General features: G+C 31.5%; 2 protein-coding genes and 3 pseudogenes across 5 annotated transcripts, besides 3 other annotated features; 4 read left to right on the forward strand and 1 right to left on the reverse strand.

Annotated features, from left to right (window-relative positions):
• Positions 1 to 185: 185 nt before the first annotated feature.
• On the forward strand, positions 186 to 795 carry TVAGG3_0796210 (uncharacterized protein; the record flags this gene model as incomplete). Its single annotated transcript, XM_001305217.1, has 1 exon — positions 223 to 660. One exon carries the CDS (start codon positions 223 to 225, stop codon positions 658 to 660), a length of 438 nt encoding a protein of 145 aa, XP_001305218.1.
• A 4,146-nt stretch (positions 796 to 4,941) lies between these two features.
• On the forward strand, positions 4,942 to 5,303 carry TVAGG3_0796220 (annotated as a pseudogene). The gene has a single exon. A coding segment is annotated over exon 1 (362 nt).
• A 157-nt stretch (positions 5,304 to 5,460) lies between these two features.
• On the reverse strand, positions 5,461 to 6,412 carry TVAGG3_0796230 (annotated as a pseudogene). The gene has a single exon. A coding segment is annotated over exon 1 (952 nt).
• Positions 6,413 to 7,169: 757 nt separating this feature from the next.
• Positions 7,170 to 7,232: a mobile genetic element.
• Positions 7,233 to 7,352: 120 nt separating this feature from the next.
• Positions 7,353 to 7,461: a mobile genetic element.
• Positions 7,462 to 8,869: 1,408 nt separating this feature from the next.
• Positions 8,870 to 10,050: a mobile genetic element.
• Positions 8,966 to 10,050, forward strand: TVAGG3_0796270 (annotated as a pseudogene). The gene has a single exon. A coding segment is annotated over exon 1 (1,085 nt).
• Positions 10,051 to 18,349: 8,299 nt separating this feature from the next.
• Positions 18,350 to 18,643, forward strand: TVAGG3_0796280 (uncharacterized protein; the record flags this gene model as incomplete). Its single annotated transcript, XM_051247148.1, has 1 exon — positions 18,350 to 18,643. One exon carries the CDS (start codon positions 18,350 to 18,352, stop codon positions 18,641 to 18,643), a length of 294 nt encoding a protein of 97 aa, XP_051082623.1.
• Between the last annotated feature and the right edge of the window lie 1,109 nt (positions 18,644 to 19,752).

Consider the following 19,752-nt stretch of genomic DNA (forward strand, 5'->3'; position numbering starts at 1 on the left):
AATAACAGAAACGATATAAATATTAACCTGTTTAAAAATTTATATTCAAAAAATAAAGCCTCAAGTTATTTGAGCCATGATAACAATTCTTGGCTTTACTGCATAAAATTAATTCATATTACTTTGATTAAATTCAATGAGTAGCAATTCAAAGTTTGAGGCGATGAAATTCAAAAAAATTGAAAGGACATCATAAATCCCCTGTATTTTCTTGTTAGTCTGATGTTCAATTCTAAACTGGAACGAGATATCATCGAAACAAGGAACGTCAACAAGCATTTCAGAACAACATCAAAGTCTATTCGAGATTTCGAGCGTTTAAAAAGAAGAATTAAAAAAGTTGGAATTAAAATGGATTTAGTCACAGCTTATCTTGAAAACATGTTTGGTCATCATTTGACTACAATGTTCTTATTAGATCTTGCGGCAGACTTGGAAAAAAAGATAAATATTGAAGTTGATCGATTAGCAAGAAGGAATAGACAAGCTTTATTGTGCTGGTTTGCAGAAAATTGGGAGAAGATCCAGCCACTAATAGTAGACCAAAGGAAGGAGAAAATTAGAAGTCAAGCCAAAAAAATAGAAAAAAATGAAGGTACAGACTGTCAAGACCAAGTGATAGATGCATCAGACTTAAATCAATTGCTTAATTTCCATTAGGTTTAAGTCCGGTACTTAGAGGAAATTTTTTACTTTGTTTTTAATATTATTTTGGTCGTTTGGAACAAAAAAGCTATTTATGTTTATTTTGTCTGTAAAGTATAAATATATTGTTGTTTTAGTATAACTGTAAAGCGTTATATCTCAATTTACTATCAAAATTCTGGAGAATATATTTCATTCCATTTGAAATACTCTTGAAAAGAGGGAAACAATTAGTGTACGGCTAAAAGTACATATTTTTAAGTGAAACTTTTGGATAGAGGTTCGTTAAAAATGATATATATACAAGTTATATTTCTTATTGATTAATATGGGAAAACTTGAATTAAAGTCTACGATCGAGGAATATTTGTTATGTTAATTGTATTTGTAGTTCAGTTCTTTAGTCATGATCATTTTTGAAAGTTTTTTCGAATAATCTATCAAAATGATATGCATATCATCATTAAATATAATTGTCATTTTATTTACAAGCCAATTTTAGAATTATTTGCTTTGGAAACATTGCTTTAGAGCTTTTATATATTTTAATTTAAAATATATATATATGCATAGAAAACGATGATGATCTAAATAATAAGCGGAAAATGTGGCGTATCAAAGAGCATACTTCGATCTATGCTCAATATTCAGCAATTTTCATCATATGGCTCTATATCTTTTTCTTTGAAGGGAAAGAAACGGTTATTTTTGATCACTTCATTCTCGTTAGGTTCACAAAAATTGGATTGTCTGAGAATTTTTTTGTGAATACTTTACACTACATTTGAAGGCCCCATTATAGGGTCTCAGAAGTACAAAAGAGCCGGCAGCCTGAGTTATGCAAAAAGAAACAAAAAATTCTCATGATTTTAATATTTTTCTCACCTTTTGAAATGCATAAGGGAAATTTTATTTCCACGATACATTCTATATGACTAACCCCATTGATTGGATTTAGAGATTTGAATACCACTCAAAAAATAATCAAGGATTTGAAAACCAGTACTCAAAAATTCTTTTTGAGCTGAAATCCAACAAATGCAATCAAAAACCCCAAGGAATATGACTTCCTCCCAGATTTGTTTTAAACATTTTTCGAGTTACGAGAGCTAAAATCTTCTCGTTTTGTGAGGAATCATAAAACATTCGTGGAAAAAAATATTCAGAACGAACAAAATTTTTTTGTAAATGAATATCTATGTTGCTGTAATAGTATCATGCAGGAATATTGTCTTAATTCTCATTTAAGCCATTAAGGACGGTTTTCCGGTTTTAATTCAATAAATAAAATATTTTCCTTCAATTTTTATATATGCATTCAATTTATAAACAAAAAATAATTCGAAAAACGCTGGAAATAACATTAGATGTGATGTCTGGAAATAAAAATAATTTGTAGGAACGTTTAGTCTTTTTGAATTGTATAATTTTTGTGGAAACGACTATTTGCTACATTATCTATAATATTCATTTTATTTTGCTTAATTTTTTAATTCTCAATTTATTTTCTGAGATTGAATGATAATTTTTCTCAATAGGTATATTTTTTGTGATATATGATAGCTTTAACCACATCTTCATTTATGAAAAATTAATAATTCATTTAAATTTCTAAAATTTTATCATTTTGTGTCATTATTCAAATTTTTGTTAATACAAAAATTGAATTATACCTTTCAATTTTTTAATTTGCAATGATTTTCAAAATTCCATGAACAATAATATTTTTATAAATAGCAAAAATAGTCAAAAATTAAATTCAATAAATTTTAATTATTCTAGAATTATTAAATTCACTATTTTCTATGTGATATTACATTATTACTCTATTCTAGAGTATTTTTATTAATAATATTTTCATCTGCGCCTTTCACATTGAAATCTTGAAATTCTGCAAAATATCTCGAATAAGCCTTTATTTTGTTTTTTATGAGTTGTTGTATATATCTAAAATAAAAAATACATATATTTTTATCAAATTCAATAAAGATGTGTAAAAATGATCAACATTTATAAAAAATATGATAATTTTCAGATAAAATGATACTAATCTCAAATAAATGTTGATTACAAGTCTAAACCTATATGTCATAATTTATCATCTTGAAGAAAAACGGCATTGATTTGGAAATCTGTTGTATATTTATGAATATACCAAAAATATATAGTATCTATTACATCTTAAAAATAATTTGTTGTTCTATTTTAGTCCTTTTTTAATTGTCAAGTATCGCTGATTTAATTTGAATTAAATATTAGATATTTCTTATGTGCAATAACCTATTCAATAACCCTAATAATATGGTTAGTGCTTATAGTCAAAATTCACCCAAATTGGAAAAATCAATTCAAAATAAAGGTAACTAAACTCCTTTCGCCGATCCGATTTGCCCCATATTTAAAATATAGCTTGCATATGTAGAAGAAAAGCTAATTTTGAAGTACGCCCGAAATCCACCAAACAGGATTTCGAGCTACTAAAAAGTATCTTTAAATGTGATTTTTTTTTATAAAAAATTAAATTTATTTTAAGATCAGACTAAAAACTAATTTTATGGAAAATCTATATCGACAAATTTATTACTTATTGGGTATATAGATTTTTTGATTATGGCGATTATGTCTGATATGCTTCCAATAAGCCAAAACAGTGTTTTGGGAGTGATTAAATACAAAAAAACCCGGCGATGCTTTACGTGGCAAATGGTCGAATGGTTATTACCCCTTACTATTGGGTACCCGGGACGCTAGTTCGAAACTGATGCACTATATTTTTTTACAAAATGCGTTTATTAGGACAGGGTAAAGAAAGGTTGCCAATATAATATATTTAAATAAATACAACTAATCTAGCATAAAAAACTATTGAATATTTGAATTCAATAAAAATTTATATAAAATACATGTAAAGCATAAATTACTATATAAACGTAGAATCTGAATATCATATCAGAAAATGTCGCAAATCTGACATTTACCCGACCAAATAGCAAAAATAATTGAATACTTTTCGCAAAAACTTTAAAAATCGATAAAAATATGAAATATAGATATTAAAGAGACTTTTTATATAATATTAGGTCAGGTAAGTGGGGCTTCCAGGCGCGTTGCGCCCTCTAGCCCCGAAGATGTTTAGTATAAATGAAGTTTTTATTCGGAAAATTGTTAGTCTTCTGGTGTGAATTCGGAGGACTCTTCTTGGATAGAGTCTTGTATTTCCTCCTCCATTGCTTCTGGGAAGAAGCCTTCTTCTGGGTCGAAAACATTATATAATGTGTCGCTTTTCACAAATATATATGTTTTCATGTTTTGTCAATTTCGGGTAAAAACATTTTTATTATTATATAAATGAATTTTACAAAACCACCTACCGTTCTTTGGAAATAAGAGTAGATGTAAAGATATTATATTGAGAGAACTTAAGAAACTACCGAATGGTCTAACATTTGTAGATTTGTTCGTGGAAGTTTCTATATATTCCCATTTATGTCATACAATATTCCCAGACTCAAAGATTATATGCAATGACTTCGACAACTATATGGACCGTCTCAAACATATTCCAGACACAAACAATATATTGAAAGAGTTAAAAGAAAAGATACCTATAGGTAAGATGAAACGTATACCATTAGATAACAAAAATATTGTGAGAGAGTTTTGAAAAAAGCAGAATATATAGACTGGATAGTATATCTTAGACTATTATATAGTGGTTCTATAAGAGTTCATGACATTGAAACACTTATGTCAAAAGTTTTATATCTTAACTATACAAATGTTTTCAAAGAGGACATAAAAAATATATTGAGGGTATAGAGTTTGTGAGATGTCATGGACAGAGTTGTATGAAAAATATAAAGACAAGGAAAATGTTTTCTTTATAGTGGACCCGCCGTTCTATAACACATGGGATTTTCAATACCAAGTAGACTGGACTTTGAGAGACTCTTTAGAAACTTTAGACTTATACATAACCATCCATGCTTTTACTTTACATCCGATAAAAGTGGTTTGGAAACCGTTATGAGATGGTTAGAGGACATACATGACTATGAGTTTATATATGACAAGATAGAATATGAGAGAGGTCCTATAAACCGGAGAAAGTGTCACAATAAAGAAATTTTATTAGTAAGTAAATGTGGTTTGAAATCGGATTGTTAGTTTTAGGTTTTTTCCATTGTGTCATTTATTTATTTGACTGGCAGAAAAGTACAGAGAATATGAAGATGAACCAATGCCTGCAAATGTTCAGTATATGTACTCGTAAGAGATATTTTTATCTAATATTAAATGGACGCACAGAACTTAGCGAATGCACAGCAACCTGGACAACCAAACCCAGAGAATATTCCAAATGAAGTTAGAATACAAACTGCAATGGCAAACTATGGTCAAGTGCCAACAGATGTACAAATGCAAACTGCCATGTCAAATGACGCTGCGTTAGGTTTGCCACCATGGTATGCAAATATGAGATGGAAAGATTTTATACAAACCCTGAAGTGGGATATAAACAACTTTATGCAGATGACGCGAACACAGGAGTTGACCCAGAATATGTTTTCTACCAGAGGAGAAACAGAATGTATGAGCTCCAGTTAAAGAATGCTATGGAACTCAACAGGAAACGTAAGAGACTAGGCGGACATTAGATTTTTACACGTAGTAAATGGGTTTCTTCAGTAGTATTGGAAACTTCTTCAGAAGAGTTGGAAGAGGTATATGGAATGGAATAAAATCTGTCGGAAGAGAATTTGGAACGGAGTCAAAAATATTGGTAAAAGAGTAGTCAGTTCGTTGGTATTATACCTAAAGACCCTGAACCAGAAGAGCAAGCTCCTGTTATACAACAGCCTGAACCTGCACCACAGTCTAGTTGGCAACCAAATCCAACACCTCAACCGTATTAAAAATTATATTTTTATCGTTCGATAGTAGTTGTATATGAAACTAAGTTCTAAGTAAAACGCATGGTATAATGGAATTATTCTTTTTCTTCCATCTGTAGTAAAACCATACTTGAAAGTCTGAAATACTTCCACTCGGCGGTTCATATAACTTTGTAGGTTTTTCGTAAAAGTCATTCATCAGACATAAGAAAGAGTTTTGCGCACCAGAAAATGAAGCATGAACAATAATAGCATCTGGGTCGAAAATATTTTCATATGTTCCATTAGGGTTTTCGACTTCATAATAGTCCGGGTGTACTGGATATGCTGCAGGCTGATTTAACATCCTCATAAATCTATACCATGCCAAGTTGTTATATTTTGTAGAAATATAAAACGTTTTCTCCAAGGTCTTCTATTTTATTGATTTTAACAGTTGCATTTTTCCTGTCATAAATAATATCGAGATGGTATTCTCCTTCGTCAATGTTAAACTGGTTTGCATATTCAATATAGATATCGTTTATTTTTTCTTGAAAAGCTTGAAGAGTTGTTCTAAGTTTATAAGCAAATTAACTTGTAAAAGTTTTCCTTGTTCAAATTTCTCATACATACGTTTTCTTTGTTATAGTATCGAACTTCAAAAACGACCGTAAATGGGAAACCATGTATGGCTTCTGAAATGAACTTCATTCTACGAAAGCCAATAGCTTTTGTGACGGATGGGTCTCTTAACCATCTTAATGGGTAGTCAAAACGATAGCCTTCATGCTTTACGGTATCTGTCTCAAACTTTTGACCGACATTAGTAAAAGTTCATCTAATGGTTTAGTTGTAGCAACTCTTGAATTTTCTTTTTCTATTGGAAGCATATTTATCTATAATAAAAATGTCAAATGAAACAGCATCTATGAGAGAAATACAACACAACGACAACTCATTATGCAAGCTCTAAATAAGAACACAACAAACTTTTCAAACTATTCTAAGATATCTGAGTCATTGAAAGAAGGAAACTTAAAACTGACAATAAACCCAATGACAGATGAGTTTCTGTTTCAAGACAATAAGAACCATACTGTCTGTATAAATCCAACAAAAGGAACTTTAAACGAGAAACCTATAAATGAACTTCTTTTGAAAGCAGATGTTGACAACAAAGCTGACAAAGAATATGTAGACGATGCAATAGCAAAGAAGAAGAAGAAAGAGCTAACAATGCTTATGCAACAAAAGAACATACTCATCCTGAACTAGCAGACAAAACATATGTTGACAATAAAATGTCAAGTGAAGTGACAAGAGCTGAAAACGAATATTCTAAAAAGACTCATATACATTATATTAACCAAATACCAAGTCTTAAGGAAACATTAGAGACAAAAGCAGATAAGACTCATACACATTCTATATCTGATATTACAAACTTACAAGAAACCTTAAACAGGAAAAGTGACGTTGGACATACACATACCATTGCAAATATTACAAACTTACAAGAAACCTTAAACAGGAAAAGTGCCGTTGGACATACACATTCTATATCTGATATTACAAACTTACAAGAAACCTTAAACAGGAAAAGTGACGTTGGACATACACATTCTATATCTGAAATAACAGACTTAAATGTTATATACGAAAACGATAAAAACGGTTTGACAGAAAAGTGACAACTTTACGTGTCAAAAATATAAAAAGTGATATTTTATTCATCATTATCTTCTTCATAATTTATTTCATATTCTTCGTCTTACCAACAAAAGATGGGAATGTGAACAATTGCGGGCAATTTTTAGCCATTTTGGCTTGGAACTAGAGCCTGCGAGGTACATGGATAGTATCAGTACCTCACAGGCTCTAGTTCTCTATATGGCGCCGAGAAATTTTGGTGAAATGTGGTCGCATTTCACCAAAATTTTTTCGGCGCCATAGGATGAATTGGAGGGTGAGAGATATTATTCATACAATACTACTCTCACCCTCCAATTCCCAGCCAAAATGGCTAAAAATTGCCCGCAATGTGAACAATTGCGGGCAATTTTTAGCCATTTGGCTTGGTTGGAACTAGAGCCTGCGAGGTACATGGATAGTATCAGTACCTCACAGGCTCTAGTTCTACTATTGCGCCCGAGAAATTTTGGTGAAATGTGGTCGCATTTCACCAAAATTTTTTCGGCGCCATAGGATGAATTGGAGTGAGAGAGTATTATTCATACAATACTACTCTCACCCTCCAATTCCAGCCAAAATGGCTAAAAATTGCCCGCAATGTGAACAATGCGGGCAATTTTAGCCATTTTGCTTGGAACTAGAGCCTGCGAGGTACATGGATAGTATCAGTACCTCACAGGCTCTAGTTCTCTATATGGCGCCGAGAAATTTTGGTGAAATGTGGCGCATTTCACCAAAATTTTTTCGGCGCCATAGGATGAATTGAGGGTGAGAGATATTATTTTATACAATACTACTCTCACCCTCCAATTCCCAGCCAAAATGGCTAAAAATTGCCCGCAATGTGAACAATTGCGGGCAATTTTTAGCCATTTTGGCTTGGAACTAGAGCCTGCGAGGTACATGGATAGTATCAGTACCTCACAGGCTCTAGTTCTCTATATGGCGCCGAGAAATGGTGAAATGTGGTCGCATTTCACCAAAATTTTTTCGGCGCCATAGGATGAATTGGAGGGTGAGAGATATTATTTCATACAATACTACTCTCACCCTCAATTTTAATTACTTAAACTCATTCTATTTTTTTGACATGTAAATGTCACTTTTACTGAGATCTGACACAATGTCAGATCTCTTTTTTTCGTATATAAGATAAACGTTAGCCTTGAAAAGAAAGCAGATAAAACATATGTCAATGAAATATACCAAAGTTTGATAGGAACAACAAAAAATATTGAAACTATTGTTGGTGACTTTTCTGTCAATGAAGAAAATAAATATTTTAGATGGCAGTTTGTACAGTCCTTAAAAAATGGTACACGGTGTAAACTCATTCCGAAAAATAACAATGAAATGTATGTAAGCTATAAAAAGAATGATGGTACACAAGTTAAAGTTCCATTAGACAACAACTGCTACTTAAACTTATATGGAGACGAACAAAAGAAATATTTAAGAGTTTATGAAATGACAGATATGACATTGCCTGACCCAGCTCCAGCACCATATTATTATGACTATGGAGATGACGACAGAACACCACATGTAGATGAACAAAAGCTAACATTATATTTAGATTATTATAGATATAAAAGATATAATGCAATAGAAAAAACGAGAATAGTATATTATTATACAGACGACAGAAATAAATATAGGGTGTCCAAAGGTGCGTTTAGCACAGCGCTCTATATGAGACTATTAAAGGAGATATATGCTGATTATAAATATATAATAAAAAATATGAATATATGTATATGATGAGTATGTTGTATTTTGGCGCCATGCCGGGATATAAAATGAATTTTGAGACAAGAGGCGGTTTCGCGGGAAATTTTGGCGGGATTTTTTTCATTTTTTTAATGAATCATAAAGAAAACATCCTCGCTCTTGCAAAAAAATGCAAAGACTGTAAAAAATCTACGAGACATTGGTAAAATGCTTCGGTATGGATGCTCCTAGCTATTCCACTGTAACGTATTATGTTAGGATGTATCACTTCATGAACAAAAAGGCGCCCATCATAAAAATTGACAAAAAATCGCCGGATCAAAGAAAAATCAAAGCAATTCTTCAAGCGCATGATGAAGACCCAAGAGCATCACTCAGAAGGATAGAGGAGATGACAAAGATACCACGTACAACAGTCAGTTATTATCTGCACAATTATTTGAACTACAAACTAGCGTAACACGTTGGGTTCCGCACAACCTTAATTCAGTTCAAAAAAAAAACTAGAGTCCAATCTTCGAAAGAGCTCCTCTCTATATTGCGTGCGATCAATCCAAGAAGTTTCGTTTCAGTAACAGGGATGAGTCTTGGTTTCAATATGCAACAGAAGCCAAAATCATGTGGATCCCGAAGGATGAAAATCCGCAAACATTCCCGAAGAAAAAATTATGAACAACCATAGATTATGTTGTCGGTTTTTTGGGCGTGAATGACATCATCCAATTGATATTCTTCAAAAACCTAATACGATGAATGCTCAGTATCTAATTGACAATGTTCTTACCAAATTATCAATTCTGATGAGTTTGGAAAATCCACAAACAAAAACAAAAACAATTCATTTTGAATATTCAAGAAGTTCACAAAAGTCATAAGGTAATGAATTACTGTGGAAAACAATGTCAAAGTTGTTCCAAACCCAATTTATTCACCTGATATTGCACCTCTGACTTTATTTATTCGGCACGCTAAAAAAAGAGAGCTGAAGGACGCGAATTCGCGAGTTCCAGATGATCTTGAAAATTTTGTAAGAGAGCAATTGAGCAATTTCTCATGATGATTTAAAATTTTAAAGCGTTTTCTTTCAAGCTCGGATTGATCGCTGGCGGCAGCAAAAGTGGCGTGATGCTGCGGGGCGAGATAAAACGCACGTGTATCCAATGGTGATTTTATTTTAATAAATATCTAAATATAATAATGTAAGTGTTATTTAAAATTCAAATGTTTAATTATTTTTGAGCGTAATTTTATTTTTTTTGGAATTTTGGTTGATCAATCAGCAAGAATTTGTAATCTATTTCTTTAGGCATATCCACAGGTGTTATCGGACACAAAAGGTGAACATTAAGCAAATTATTTTAAATCACAAATCAATCCTCATCAACTTTTAAATTTCTAAAAAGAACTGTTATCTGAATTATGAAAGCATGCGATTGATTAACATTATTAAAAATTCTGTTGATATGAAAAAATTCATACAAAGATAGTTTTTATTGCATTTTTTAATTAGATTTTAAAGCGAAAAACTACTCCATATTAAAATTTAAGTCGAGAACTCGTATCTATTTGTTAGCATTTTGTATGACATTCGAATCTTGAAATTAATTTGTTACATTTGATATTATTGTTTTTTAACCCAAATTTTCAAACTGACCACCACACATCACTCACACACACACACTCATATGGAATTTAACCATAGCATTTATAAGCTATCAATGCTATATATACATATGTAAAAGATTTCCATTATGTAACTCAATAACAAAAAATGATAGATGTTTCATTAACAGCTTCCATCTACCTATGTTCAGTCTGAAATATTTTGATTTTACATCACGAAGAATCAGATATGTACATATACATGAGTGTAATATTTTACAAAACAATTATTCCCTAAACCCTAACCATTTATTAAGTCAAGAAAGTACAATTATTTACTACACAAGTATTATAAAAATATAAAATTATAATTATTTATATATTATAAAAATTTTAATAATGCTATTTAATGTCTTATCAGTCACAAACGAAATAACCGTATATAAGCACCTAAGTGATCGTGTAATACACTTCAATGCACGTATAACTTTTATATGATCATAAGATATTGTAATCTATGTTTGACATATGTTGTGTGCTCCTATAAAACTCACGCTAAATTGCTTCACTCTTTATGTATTTCCTACATTCTTCCAAAATCGGATGAGAATATAGAGAGAGTACAAATCACGGAATCCATATAATTTGCTCTCAGCGATAGATATTGGTTTATTACATTTTGGAGGAGTCTCAATCTAGACTCACATTGCGTAGCACAATTTATCAAATTTTATGTATATTATATCTATAGAATTTACTCCTCTTTATTATGAGTAAGGTTTCTGCTCAGATCAACATTGATAATTTCCGACATATATGATTTCGTAAGGTTTCTTGCAATTATTTACTTTTCTTTATTTATAATCTAACTCTACTGTGGACTCATACATAAATCAATTAATTGTGAGAAGATGTCAATATGTTTGGCCACAAGCATTGCGAAATACCAACCATGCAGGGAATATGATACGTTTAAGATTCTAGCACCAGAACTTTTTTCCAAAATTTTCTATCGGTGTGCCCTACCTCTAATCTGTAATAAACAGAAATGTCATCAAGTGATCAGTCTCTCAATTTTTTGAATCTCGTAAATTCTAATCAAGAAAGAGGTGAAATATGAAAATTGAGTACTAAGCATATATTATCAATATTTCTAGATTTAATTATAATTAGGAAAAAAGTTAGTTTTGAGGATACTTGTTCAAGGGCAGTATAGAATGAAATCTTTCTGAAAAATAATATCAACATAAAATCAGTATTATTTTCTGTATACTGTAACTATTTTAATTATAGAAAATCAAATTCATATGATCTAAAAGCGAAGGATAAACCTCAAATTTACGAAATAATGAGTGGAATATAATGGCTTGTTTATCTATCATAAAAGAGCCATATGAAATACAATTTTCTTTACGCCTAATTTTTACGACAATTATGCAAAAAAGTTTAATAACTTCATTGCGGAGTTAACACTCAGTCACAATATTTTGAGTCGAGATATGAAAAACTAAAAATTGACTTTGATAAATGTGTTTTACTTTTTATCATGCATATTCTTTCTTGCGACCAAAGATTTGTGGAATTAAAATTTTCATAAATATGCAAACTAAGATAGTTCTATCATATTCACAATGAAGTATGATCAGTAAGAAGCTTATCAACTAATAGATGAATAGTTATAAATTCTATTAAAAGGATTTGATCCAAGAAAAGATATATATAAAATTGTATCATAAATTAAAAATTCGTTTTTAAAAATTACTTCTTCATTTAAATTATAACAATTATTTTTGGTTTATTTTTTTGGATCTAATTCCATTTTAATAGATTTGTATTATACGTATTCAGTTCATTAGTAAACACTACCGTTATTAGTTTTTTGAAAGCACTATCTAATTTTTTGAACTTTAAGTTTCAAATAAAAAATTTAGGTCCGCAAGAAGAAAAATTGCATGATTAAATATACAACATTATAATTCAAAGTCAATTTGTTATTTTCATATTCAATGGACGTCTAGTAGATAAAATTTATTAAACCACCTGTCTACTTTACTAAAGTTGTCGCGTCAAAAATTAGACCTACATCCGAGGTAAAGACTCTCTAAAAAATTGATAGATTTACACTATATGTCTTATTAAGCTATGATAGATAAGCATATATTCCCACTATTATATTTCGTTGAATTATTGGTGCTATAAGTGACTGCGTATATAGTCTCCTCATCTGTTTGAGAGACATTGAATTTGTATTTTTGATATAAATAGTTATGTATATTTACGGAAAATAATTATGAGTTTATGTGATATTATTATTTTCAGAAGATTTTTGGTGATTCATCCATTCAAAATTTAACTTTTTATTAAAAGAATGTCTTACGAAATTAAATATAGTAACAATTTACCTTTAATTAATATTTTAAAAACTGTGCTCTATTCAAAAGTTATCTGAATAATTCGAATTATTATTAAGTACACTCTATTGAGGGTGTGATATGCATCTGGACTGAATTTTCTGATAATAAATTACCTCATAACTTGTAGTGTGTTAGTGTTCATTAAGTTCCAATTTTATTAGTGAGACAAACTAACTACAGTTATCCCGAGAAAATTAGTTATTTTCCCTCAATATTTTTAACATATTACTATTGTTGAAGAAATGACATATAGAGAGAAAACGACAGACATACACATTTCGTGTGACTCTAATCCCCTTGATAGTCACTTTTGCTAATTCTTGAATTTTATTCTCTTGCTAAAATTCCAAAAGACATTATATCAATTATATTCCATTTTGATTGTGAGAATGGATATTGCAACCCGAAATAACACGAATAATCTTAAGCAATACATCTATCGTCGAGCCTTTTCTAGTTTATCAAATTGCTGCTAATATGATTTATGACATTGACGAGTGATTTAACGAGAATGCTCTGGGAAAAAGTGTCAATAATATTACATTATAAAGCAAAAAACCTTGCATTCAACTTCCTCATATTGATTCTATCTCCCAGAAGTAAATGAATAGGAATCTTTGTTAGTCCTGAGTACAGTTTCAAACTGTTCAATTTATATGCCAGAAATATATTCGTCAGGAGTTGTCTCTCTCAACTTTTCAATTTTCTTAAAACGTATTTAGATATGCTCGAATGAAATTTTCTCAGTTGAAACACTACTGTTGTAAATTAGTTCTTACTAAATGAATACACCCAGTTAATAAAACATCACTCCAACTTTTTTATCGATGAAACTGTGAATAACTTGAAACCTATTATATATATATAGAAAAACGATTTCTTTTTTTTACGTTGACTACTTGAACTAATATTAGATTATGCTGATATCAATTACAGGATTGCTTTTTACAACAGTTTTTCATTAATGCTTAAATTGCACCTTCAAAATTTTGAAGTTATATAGTTTCATTAATTAACATGTTTAGTGATTTTCATTTATAAAAAACTCTTACGAATTTAGTTCAGCTTAGTAATAAATCTTTTTATATGATTTATATATTTTTTATCATTTACTGTTATGTATGATCTTTAGAATTTTATTCATTTCAAATACAATTCATGATAGATTCAACCAAAAACCATCCTCAAAAAATTGTAAGTCTGAAAATTTTGAAATTCGATTTGAGTCAAAAGAAAACATTTCACTAACACCCAAAACTAGTGTTGATAGATCAATCAAGATTGTGCTAGTTATCAGTTCGCGTACGCAAAGATATTTAACTACTTCAAAAATGACCTTCTTTTATGCAGCAATGAGTGGAGTTGATTCCATATTATCTCTGATTCCTATCAGCTCGTAGACCATACAGATATTTGACTAGTCTCGTCACAATCTTTTTTAGCAAAATTGTGCTCTTGAGATAACCTAAACTTTAGATTAAGATAGTTCTTAACTCCTATCTTGATCTTATGAATTTCAGCAAGAATGATATACATATTATCTTTTCATCACACGTTTCAAAGTGTACAACCCTTTTACCTGCTTTTAACGTGTAGCACCAGACTTAAGAACTCAGCTCCCATATGCGAAGAACGTAATTTATTGTGTAAATTAAAATGGCTAAAACGGGAAAGGTTGCACACAATGATTTGGAGTGGATCCTACATGAACTTTGACAAGGAATTTCAAAAATTTCGAGATGATATTTGAGAGAAATCAGGAGGTGCAATATTTCCATCTTCATCTATGCTTCTTTACTCCAACTCCAATAGTGGATAAGGTATTGAATAAATCCAAAGGTGGCATCCACATGATGCCCAAAATGTGTTTGAAGTATTTTAGTATTCATTCCTTTTTTTTTGTCAATACTGAAAGATATTAAAAAACCTATAGATTTCAATTTCCTGATGCGATTAACTGAGTGAGTCAATTCCCCATTCTGTACTCAATCTCTTTATAAACATCTGCTGAGTTAACATCTTAGATGCAATAATAAGTTAGGGTTTACCACCTGCAGCCTTTACATTAAAAGATTTTTCGAATCTGAGTTTTCTCCATCTACATGCAACATAGGACATTCAAGTTTAACTTATAGTATCTATGATACACATATGATATAGTATATTTAGGTTTTGTGATAGTAAAATTATATAACTAACTTTGATAGTAAACATTATTGAAAAGAGTTGTAAATGGATTCAAAAATTGCATTTATTGCACCTATTTTTCTATAATAAAGTTATTTAATTTCATTTGATCGATTATTTGAGAATTAATTTCATATACTTAAATTGGATGCTATAAGCCACTGTAAGGGGCTTACATAGTACAAAAACAATCAGAAATAACATAAAAAACTATTATATTCCAAATCGTAACTTTAATCGCTATAAAAAATCAATGAAAAAGGACTCTTTTAGTAACTTAAATCGACCAGGAATGATATGCTACTTCACAAGTAGTATTCTTCACTAACTTTCACCTTTACGAATTAAAAGTTTTTGATTTGGATCAAATGAAATTCAGAATTTTGTCAGAAATTTTATTTTTCCTACTCAAAAACAAATTACAAAGGGGAAGAATGGATTGCTATGCAGAGATTTGAGCAGAAACAATCCATCCATTGACAGACTTTTGCTTGAATACCGATCTTTAAAGAAATCCACGATTCAAGCTCATATCACTCATTCCTCACTCAAATTTTCCGACATTGACAAAAAGCTATTCAAGATATTATTTCGAAGATAAAATTGCCGGCAACACTGTGATTCATTTCGCTTCCGTACATCAAATCCTTTATTACGATGAAATACTCTTAAAATATTCTTGTTGCGTGTAAAGAGTGCGAAAACCCACAATCAACTCTTTATTGATGGATATTGATGTATGCGTTAACACTCGCTCAAAAGTGATTGACTCCTAAACTCAAAAAACTCTACTTTTGCTTTTGTTCACTTATTTCAACAAAAAAATCTTCAAAGGCAAGTACAAATTACGCTTGTTTTATATACTTTCCTTCTAGATTCATACTTTAAACGGACGAGGGAATTTCAACTGGGATAACGATTTCGAGAATCACGCTTGCTGCTCATCATGCATTCCTTTTTTTCGAGGAACCGTTCCTTTCATCTTTGATATTTTGGTCTACTCAAAGCGTCTCATAAAAATTCTACCGTGCTGGCCGAAGAAAACATAATTAACTCAATAATTACTGCTAATAATGTATCGACAAACTATTTTACAAGGAAGAGATATTTAAATAATTGCCCTTCTTAGATTATACTCAATTAAAAAGCTTGATCCAAGGGCTTTGCGCTTTATAGCAATTTTATCAATACAGACTACTACATCCAATCAAAGGACGGTTTGTCATCATATCTTCAGGTTTACCGTACAACATGATTATAACAAGAAGAAACCTGTTTTTATTTCAAAATCAGAATTTATTGAAAGTTTCTCCTGTCGAATTAAAGGAATCTGAGTTCAAATTCCATTTCTTGTGATGACACAGCGAGTTTCGAAAATGGATTTTCTTGCTATAAAATACGAAGATTTGACAAAAAATAAAACATTTAAAAATTTTTCTTTCGCCAATGCAGTGTTTCGATAAGGTTACAGAAATTATTGCGAATCGATTCCACGCAGGCTGAATAGTCTGTTTGGACTGTCTTCTTTACGTCAATGTCAAATAATCACCTGCATACAGAAAATGATCCACATATTTACGATTTAATTACAACGAAAGTGATTCCTTATCTCACATCTTGGCTTCATCAACACCAATTCTCCCCACTTATCTGAGTATTTTTCTCTCAAATAATTTTATCCGAATATTACAGTTTTTCTGAGAAAGAAGCCTCCGAAAACCCAGCAAATTCTTACGTGCTCATCAATAAAACACCCTTGCATCGTCGCACAAACACTTTTAGGCTGATTTATGATAACAAATCCCACCAAACCAATTACTTGTTCGCTGAAAATAATTGTAATTCACTCTCATTCGCGAAAACACCAATTGATTAACTCTACATTTCTTTGACCGATCCGTGCCTTCCAATCCTCTCGCAGAATGGTAATTTCTTATCTTTTGGAGTTTTATTAAATCTCCTAAGGTGAAATTGGGCCTTCAATACAATCTCATGCTCTTTTATTTCTCTCATTATGACCAATTCCGGAACAAAGAAATAATATTTTCTTCTCCAACCTTCTCAAGGATCTTTTTACTGCTTGCAACAGAGTCCAAAATTAATGAATACCGTGTTTGTGACCATTAGAAACTTATCTTCTCGCTAATGAAGCTTGAATCAATTTCAGCTGTAACGAAAGCTTTGCAAATTTGTACTCAACGTGCTCTAAATTTGATGTACCAACACAGATGAGGCAATGAATACGGTTAAAGAGCTCGGGTGGGGGGAAGGCATGTGATATTTAGCGTTTTGTTTGGACTCGTCATAAGTCCCAAATTTGGAAAGAATTGATAGGAACCACTTGAGCCATTGATGGACTTTGATTAATTTTTCAGTTGATGAATGTGCTTCACAGATGTCAGAAATCATAAATCAGGATTCTAAAATTTTTCTCATTTTACACAGTTTCCCTTCTTAATGAGCTGATTTCTATGCATCTGTCAAGGCCCTTGTAAACGTAATTTAAAATGCATATTCAACAGACAACGAAAGATTATCATGGCAAAAACTAAAACATCCACTGCATGCTCCAATTTCACTCACATTCGACTCCTCTTATTTATTATTAAAGTCCCTACATTCTTCCTGTCTTTCTTGTGCTTTTCGGAGAAGTTTCCGAGTAATTAAAATAATGTAATTAACTGTTTACACAAGCTTTCAAAGTATTCTCCTACAATTGCAGGCTATGCACGATAGTGGACTCCGATTCAATCCTTCATTAGATTACGTTTCCAAGAAGATGAAAAATTATTTTCCAAGGCACAAACGTTTCCATCAAAATGTCAGCTGATATACTCTTTGGCTCCGCTGGCTCATTACCCGCGGAGAATATCCCAGTGGTCTATCCGCGATCTGTTAAGAGGTTTCACCCATGTAAGCTTGATGTCATATATCTGCATCTCCCAAAACAAAGAAATGGCCTCACGGATCAATCTTAGTCAAGTCTCATTAACAGTGATGAGTGAGAGCTCAGTGTCAAGCACCGAAATATGAGTTCCAGCTTGCTTAACTCGCAGCCATTTGTCTTATAAATGCCGGAAGAACTCCATCGACGATTATTTATTCCAATATAAAGTATTGATCCATTTCTTACTTTGTCATCGGATCAAAGTTGACGAGTCGCATATATCAATTGTCATGAACTATTTCATCATTGCATTCATGTATGACCTCCTCACTGTTCTCATGAACTATTTCATCATTGCATTCATGTATGACCTCCTCACTGTTCTCATGAACTATTTCAACACTGTTCTCATGAACGACCTCCTTACTGTCTTTCATAAGCGTTTCAAAGTCTCCTTTACTCATTACTTCAATCTCATGCTGTTCACAGTAGTACTTAAACTCACTGTATATGTCTTTGTTGTATGTTATATTGCTTCCCATGTACTCCATGAATTTTTCAAGCACTTCCTCATAATTCACTGTTTCTTTCTTTCCACGACCTTCTAATATCATACTTGCTTCGTAAATATAACTTCTTGCAGAACCGTCTCGCTTTCTACTTCTCTTCACAAATTCTCTCATCTTGCCACCAGTTAGTATACATAACTTGGGTACGGCGGCACTGCGTTCCACCTTACCCAACTTAACCTTAAATATTTACAAAACCGTCTGACACATAAATGACTTCACTAATGACTTCACTAATGACTTCACTAACGACTTCACTAATGAAAAAATAAACGTTCTCACTAACGTTCCCACTAATGTTCTCATTTACAAAAGTATTGCAGCGCTTCCCATTGCTGTGCTTCACACAATAGTTCATATTCTTCAGTATCGCTGCTGTCACTCCAATCGTCAGAGTCAAAGTCACTGTCAAAATAAATGTTAGTAAGTTTTGACAAAGCTAATGAAACACGCTTACCGTTTGTATCTATTGCTTTTATATATCTCCCATTATGTTTGTTGTCATAAACGCTCAAACTAACTTTACCCTTTCTCCCTCGTATCTGATAGAATGTATTTTCACGAGGAACGAAGAACAAATTCTTGAACTCATGACCGTTGTAGTTTGTTATCTCAATAGTTTTCGTCATTTATATAAAAATAAACTTAAAAATAAATGATATCACCACCCTCACACGTATGAAAACATAGCACAAAAATAATGTTTATGTTAGAATGTTAGATCTAACACGTTTTCTAACCTCATTTCTAACCTCAGCCGCTAAGCGGCGAGACCCAAAGGGTCTTGAATTTTCATGATTTCTTCATCGTAATGAGTGTATATGTTTTGTCAAACATGAACGTATATGTTTTGTCAAAACTTCATCGTACATGTTTTGTCATGATTTGTCGAAACTTCTTCATCGTAATGAGCGTAAATGTTTTGTCATGACTTTTTCATCGTAATGAGTGTAAATGATCCAAAAATAATGTTTATGTTAGAATGTTAGATCTAACACGTTTTCTAACATGTTTTCTCACCTCAGCCGCTAAGCGGCGAGACCCAAAGGGTCTTGAATTTTCATGATTTCTTCATCGTAATGAGTGTAAATGTTTTGTCAAACATGAACGTAAATGTTTTGTCATGATTTCTTCATCGTCAATGGTTT

This window comes from Trichomonas vaginalis, chromosome VI, assembly GCF_026262505.1.
Source record: "Trichomonas vaginalis G3 chromosome VI, whole genome shotgun sequence".
NCBI lineage: Eukaryota > Parabasalia > Trichomonadida > Trichomonadidae > Trichomonas > Trichomonas vaginalis.